General features: G+C 48.2%; 1 protein-coding gene across 1 annotated transcript in view; it reads right to left on the minus strand.

The window, feature by feature from the left end:
* Window positions 1-5,634, minus strand: part of jph3b (junctophilin 3b) — a 29,898-nt gene extending 24,264 nt beyond the window's left edge. The window contains exon 1 of the mRNA XM_076042796.1: window positions 4,120-5,634. Coding sequence (XP_075898911.1) covers window positions 4,120-4,501 — 382 coding nt within the window. The 5' untranslated portion in view covers window positions 4,502-5,634. The remainder of the gene's footprint in view (window positions 1-4,119) is intronic.
* Window positions 5,635-7,278: the final 1,644 nt, after the last annotated feature.

Consider the following 7,278-nt stretch of genomic DNA (forward strand, 5'->3'; position numbering starts at 1 on the left):
GTGTGGTTGGTAATCAGTCAGCTTAGCTCCTCATCTCAGTAAACACCATTAGCCCGGAAGACCGAGTCAGCCAATCGGGAGCTCCGGCGAAACCGGCTGGGTGGGCCAATGGCGGCGAGGCAAAGCGAGTCCCTCGTGACACGCTGACCTGCTGCATGTCGGGCGAGCGTTGCCATGGAAACCCTCTACTGTACTGAGCGGCTCGCGTGGAAATGCAGCAGAGCGAGGGAGGAGAGAGAGAGAGAGAGAGAGAGAGAGGGAGAGAGAGAGAGGGAGGGAGAGGTGGGAGGAGAAGAGAGAGAAATTGTTGGCAAACGTAGGAAGAGGAAACAAAAGCCAAACAGTAGCGGTGGAACATAGAGGAGGAGTGTTTCCTCGAAATGTGGCATCAGGTGCAGTTGGAGGGGAAGAGACCGGACGGTGGGAAGCGGAGCTGCGTCTGAAGTGCAACCGAATGTTCCGAGAGCATGTAGGCAGCAGAGCGTCTTTGAATGTTTGGGGGCTGCTGCTTCTCGCTGCTTCAGACGCGACCAAAGCTCTGAGGTCGAACCCAAAATACAGAGAAGCTTTCATCTTCGAGAAACACGGACCAAATCAACCCCCCCCCCCCGTGTAGCCGAAAGCAACGTCGACGCAGGATAATGACTGAAGAGCACGCACGTAGAATTATGCCCATCTTACTCTGCCGGAATGTTCTTTTGTGAAGCTACTGTGGTTTCGCTTCAACGACCCAAGAAATAGCCATAAAGCCATCATGCTACATTTGGTTTGAATTGTGTCAAATTTAAAAGTGGTATTCCTACCGTGGCTGCACTTTGAATTCATTTATTGGACATCGATGACAGCGTTGAGTCATTTTGTTAGTTTGCCTGGCGTCTAAGGTTTTATTGTGATGACTCATTCCTTGTTATTGCCCGCACACCTACATAGAATTCATAACTCATAACCCTTATAAGCGTTGACAGTGTTTGATCGTTTCTTGACAACAAGGTTGCTGTGAAAAGTCTACCGACAGTCAACTTTGTATTTAGTTGGCTACATTGACATTAGGTTTGCTATACAGCCTGCAGCGACAGCACAGCAATTTGGACAGAATGGTGCAAGTATTCCTGAAATATACCTTTGAATGTGTAAAAATGAACTCCCGAGGCTTTAAATCCCTTGCCAATAAGAGGTATTGTGCAAGAAGAGTGGAATGTCTCTTAATGTTTCTTAAATCCATAGCTGTTATTCCACATAATTATGTGAGGACCTGTCCAAAAGCATTTGGAAAGGAAACAAGAGAAACATTCAAATTGGACCAACTTTTCTGTCTCAACGTTAAATAATTTGCAATCCGATTTCAAAATTACCAGCACAGCATGTTAACAGCAGCGAATCCCTTGTTTGTTTCATGTTTGCCTGAGGAGTGACTCATCACACGAGTTGCTTCCCCGTTACAAGCTATATTACACCACAGATTCAAACCCTTACAGCAGAGGAGGGCCTGGAGTGTAGCGGTCGTTTTAGGACACAACAGCATTCAAGATCCCTCGCTGTGGTTATGTGTGGTTATAACTAGTATACAATTACAAAGTAGTAACAATTTTCTATAGAGGAGGCATACTTTAAATGTATTGAAATTATAAGGCATCTTTGAGAACATTTTGAGTATCAACTGAGTATTTCATTGCCAGGCCGAGTGGCCTGGTTTTCACTGGACAAACCTTCTACTGTATGTATCCTGTTCATGCCAACCACTGCGAAAGCTTCACAGGTGACATTACTTGCACATCGCCTCCCTACGACAAGCCAAAGCAAACTCTTGCTAAAGAGGTAAGGTGAAAATCAGGCGTGTCACTGAGAAAACCCTTCAGTCCTGTCCTTATTTTCACGTGAAGGCAGCAACAAACATCCGGTTCTTAGAAACAGCAGCTAATTCCACACCTCTCTGTCGGAGGCAGCTAAGGGCATTGGTTTTTCCCATATCAAGGAAGCTGACTGATTTGGGGGATGGCGGACCAACTGAAAACTCTTCACATTGGACGTTGGCAAGAAGGAGGAGCAACATTTCAGAGTGGAAATCTTAGCGACCCAGCCATTGCACGGGGTTATTTGGCTTGCGTGACAGTAAAGCCTACACTGGCAATGCATGCATAAAACTCTGAGGCATCAGAATACCACCCAGTGAATGCCCATGCTCAGCACCGCACACTTTTCCTAACTGCAAAGACGTGATAAAGGATTAATGCATGCACATGTAATAAGGCCACTGTGTACTTTTTTTTTTTTTTTTTTTTTTTAGCAAAATAATCGCAAAACTAGGTCAGTCGAAGCATTTACAGTATGCTGCACGACATCGTCCCTCTGTGGGAGGTTTTCTTATCTTTTATTCGGTCCATTTTTTGTCTCTTCCTCTTTTCATCTCCATCACTGCGATCTTAATAATTCATCCATCGCCGAGCCATCCTCCCTGACTTGCGTTATCAGTCCATAACTAATCCATTCATGTGTCTATCTGTCCATCTATCCATCTGATTCTCCCTCCATCCGTCCAACCCGTCTGGTGATCTATCAAACGCGCTTTTCCTTTTGTCCTGAGTCAGCCTCTCAGATTCTCTCAAAAATGTGGTCACAATTCTTATCCTTGCAGAAGTCTTTGGACACGAGCCTGTTGGGAGGGGTGTTATATATTGCGTGTGCGTGGTCCCGGCCTGCTCCTGCAAAGCAGTCTGCTCATTGTAGTATCTGATGTCAGGTCTGTGGCATGATCCATACTATCAGATTTAGTATAGAGGGTGTGTGTGTGTGTGTGTGTGTGTGTGTGTGTGTGTGCGTGTGCATACGCAATAGGTATGTTTGTGCATGTGTGAGAGTGTTTCTATTTTTAGACCACAATCCATATGGCGTGTGTCTCATTAACAGACTGAATTGAGCCCCAGTCGAGGGACTCAGAGTGCATTGATGACATTGATTTAAAATTTCAGGGCAAATCTCTTCCCCTTTCATATGTTGACATGCGAAAATGATTCATTTTTTGTTTTGTTTCAAAAATCCTCATTGGAATAATTTGCTTATTACCGCATGTTTTGTTGCAATTGCCACATTAGGTTTCTACTCAATACCAGAGAAAGACTGTTGCACGTTGCCAGTGTACTGCACAGGCTGTATGTTACTGTGTCTTTAGTTAATTGTGAGTTAATGAAAATAGTGAGGGTACAAACATTTATTGTATGTTATTGTTATTATTGTTTTTCCACCAGATTCTGCTTATTTTTGGGCTATTTTTAGTCATGACAGCAGTGTGAGTTTTGGTGATTTGATATCAGTCTAGTATCTTCACGTAGGCCATTTTACTTTAAGATCTTTAAATATAGGTTTCAATCACATTCACAGTCCACAAGTGCCTCGGGGCCTGTGTAATCCTCCAGCACCAATACAACGTTGTATGTCAAATTTAATACATAAAATGCCAAATTAACAAAGTAGCCATCATGTTAGCATGCTAACACCTCCAAAAAAACAAAAACACAATCCTCAAACAGATCCTCCTTGTTTGATGATAAATTAAATAGCTGAATGTTTTTCTGGCACTAAACTTCTAATTGTTTCATACGCAGTGATTTATCACAATATGTTTTAGATTGGTAAGTTCTCTGTGTCCTTGTTGTGTTTTGTTGAGCTGTTCCTCCACCTAAAAGTCTGCGTTTGTGTTGTCCTTCAATGTCCATCTAACCTTTTTTTCTCCCCCATCCCTTAAGACCACCTGGCCTGAATGAGGGCCTCCAAATAAACCATCCTCGTGTGCATTGGGAGAGGAGGGTGGAAAGACAGATGTGTGAATCAAACCCTGAGACTGAGAATCATTTATCACAGCTACTGCTGGCGCAACGTTTTGCCTCTTAAGTGTGAAGCTGTGAGAAAAAAAAAAAAAAAAGTGCGAACTGAGAGGACCTCTGCATTTAGACTGTACGCTGAACATGTCAGCTGGGTGACATTAACCTGTCAGTCAATCTGCAAGTGACGAGCGCTTCCCAACACTGTCAGTCACAAAGTTGTGACTGATTGCGTCGGTTAGCATGGACCATTTGCCCCCAGAAAGCATTTCATTAGAACACACAGCAGCCCACCCTCTCTTACCTCCATCCGAGTATGTCTCAGTTCCGTATCCATCCTGGAGCCCGTTATTCCACGTCCCCTCGTACTTCCCGCTCGTCCCCGTGCTCTCCCGCAAGCCGTACCGTCCCTTGAAGCCATGCGTCCACTCCCCCTTGTACACCCAGCGGCCTTTATTCTCCACGCCCAGGCCGTGTCTCTTGCCCTGGGCCCACGTGCCCTGGTAGGTGTTCCCACTCGGCCAGGTGTAGACGCCCAGCAGCTCGAAGCCGTGGGCCCAGGAGCCGCAGTACTCGCCCTGGCCCTTGGGTCCCGTGCAGATCCCGTGGCCGTGTGCCTTGCCGTCCTCCCACCCTCCGCAGTATGACCCCCCATCGTCAAAGTTGAACCTGCCGCCAGTGGACATGCATGAAACAGGTCTTGGCAATTCCCCTGAAGCCTCGACAAGAACGAAAAGGAAAGCAAAAAGAAAAGGCGGGGGAAGAGGGAGTAAGGACAGGTTGGTGCTAGTGCCGGTCCATCAGTTGGGGCGCTGGTGCAGTTGGGCGAATGTGGGAGGGTTAGGGAGGAGGAGAGAGTGGGAGAGAGAGGATCTCACAGGAAGTGTGTTTCGCCTGCTGCCAGTTTGAGAGACTGGGGTGGGGGGGACTGACTGCGATTCCCACGGGGAGGGCTCGACCCCCTGGCGTCAGGGGTCTCCTGGCGTGACTTGCGAGGGTCGACGCCCTCACACCATCCTCCTGTCGGGGCTCCCTCGCAGCACCGCTTAGCACTCTTCGCCTCCTCTGTGGCTGGCGGGTGAGAAGGAGAGCGGGTCCAGAGCTTCCATCGTCCTACTCTCTCTCGCTCTCCAGGCAGGAATCGGTCCTGCCGCCAAACCTGCCTACACGGTCTACCGTGCACAGCTCTGCCTCCCACTCCCGCTGCTGGCTCTACGCCCAGGCCCCTCTCGTCTCCTACCTGATGATGCCTCCGCCTCTCTAGGGGTGTAAAAAAAAAACAAAAAAACAGAGTGGTCTCCCCCGCTGGCAGCCTCTCAAGCTTCCCTGTCTTCAACGTGCACTGCGACCTTATAATTCTCTATCACGACCACTGGCCAAACTGGCCATAATGGCATCAAAAAATATAGAACTCTCCTCAGAAGAAATAGTTTGGTTTTTTTTCTGCTGTCGAGGCCACTCCTGATTCCTAGATCATTTAAAGTCGGATCAGTAGTTCACTACAGGCTTGCGTCCCTCTCGGATTCCTGGCCGTGCCTCGCCGGCGCCCACAGTGCAACCTAGCTGCACGGCCAGGCAACACGTACATGCAAAAAGGCAGAGGAAGATCTGAAGACAACGGTGAAACGCATAAGACACCCACAAGGCTCCGGTTGGTCCAACTCGTCTTTGCCGGGTAGCAGCAGCGATGCGGTCTTCTTCCCCTCACACAGGCACACGCAAACAAACGCGCACTCTTTGTGACAGGCAAATGCGCACAGCACAAAAGCACTGGCGATGAAAATAAACACGTGAATTGATTATTCCCTCCTCTCTGCTGCCTCCCCCCCCCCCCCGACACACACACACACACACACTCCCTCTCCTCTCCTCTCTGTCAGTCTACGTGTAGCTCTTTAATCCACTGCGTCCATAAGTGGTTTATCCTCTGCGTGGGTTATCTCCGGGTTGCCCGCTTGATGAATTGACATCCATCTGCGTGATCCCGTTAGGTTGCGTCGCGTCCTCTTCAGCATCTCCAGCCCGTCTCCATGTTTCCCCCCATTGAGCGCCCGCCGGCTGACGCACACAGCCCGCCCCAGTCCTGCTCCCTCGGTCTTCGGCAGTCTCCTCTCCTCCTACGGCTGGATGGATCTGTTCGTCTCTCCCACCGCGATCTCCCTCTGTGTACGTCTCTCAGAGAAAATCTGCTCATTAGAGAGGACTGTTCCAACTCCACCGCCACCCCTCCTCCTCCTGCTCAGTAGCATGCTCCAGCTCTTAAAGGGACACACACACACACACACACACACACACACACACACACACACACACACACACACACAGGCCTCTACGTCACTCTCTTCTCCTTCTCTCTCACCTGTAGCTGCTCATCACTTCCTCGCCCCTTTGTCTCCTCTTTCTCGACATCTTGTCTCCACCTCGGTTCGCTGAGCCTGATCCAAACAAGAACACAGAGATATTGATGCACAATGGGTAACATCTACAAGTTCTTTGTGAAAAAGAGAGACTTGTTTGCTGCAAGAAAGCCAAAACTGGGAAAGGAGATAGCGCCTCTGCCACTAGCTGTTTGGGAAACGTTACAGTGGCATCAAGGAGTTGGTGAGTGCGACACAGAGCGTTAGAAATAAGCGCCGCGCACATTTGTACGGACTGGCGTCCTAAGGCCGTAAGTATGCCAGGCAGCACTTTGGAGGATTTTTTTTTTTTTTTTGTGTTAAGGCTTTTTAATTAAATCACATCCCCATTATCACATTAAGCACAAGCTCTTCCCATAGGGTTTTGCTGTAAATGACTCAACCTAGACTGCTGCAAATCTATCCAAAAGCCTTTCATCTGAATCATTTTCAGCTGAAAAATCAGAGCAGATGTGCACCAGCAGTGTCCTCTGAGATAAACAACAACAGTAACAACAGGTATGTACTGGGCAGGGTTTGGCTGGGAATCACTGTGTCAGCAGCACATTGATTAACCCCGTCTCCAATGAAGATCCAGGGTCTCTGTCAAGAAGGAGTGCAACTGGCAGAGGTAAATAGAAAGAATGGCCACCTGGCAAGAAGGCTGACTGAAGTTGCCCAAGTCAGCACCTGTCCAATCAGGTCAGGTTAAAACGTTAGAGTCTCACTGATTGGCACAATCCCAACTCCATTTGACCCATCCCGTGAGGGAGTGGTGAGCAGAAGTGGTGCCACGTTTGGGAATTATTGGGGATCTAACCCGCCAAGTCCAACTCCAAATACTGAATACCATTTTTTATAGTCCTCGGTAAGACCTGGTTGGGGATCGAACCCACAACATCCCAGTCTCAGGGTTTTCAATTGCCTTGTCTGTGGTGGACTCTGTTCATCTTGCATCAGATTACACAATCATCAAAGAACCCACAAGTTGTAGAAGAAGTCACCATTGGTCATGATAGACTACCATAGCAGTCAATAGCTAGTAAGCAGTGGTCCACGCAGTCAGG

This window comes from Nelusetta ayraudi, unplaced genomic scaffold (assembly GCF_046127955.1).
Source record: "Nelusetta ayraudi isolate G7.1 ecotype Tasmania unplaced genomic scaffold, CSIRO-AGI_Nayr_v1 ptg000071l, whole genome shotgun sequence".
Classification (NCBI taxonomy): domain Eukaryota; kingdom Metazoa; phylum Chordata; class Actinopteri; order Tetraodontiformes; family Monacanthidae; genus Nelusetta; species Nelusetta ayraudi.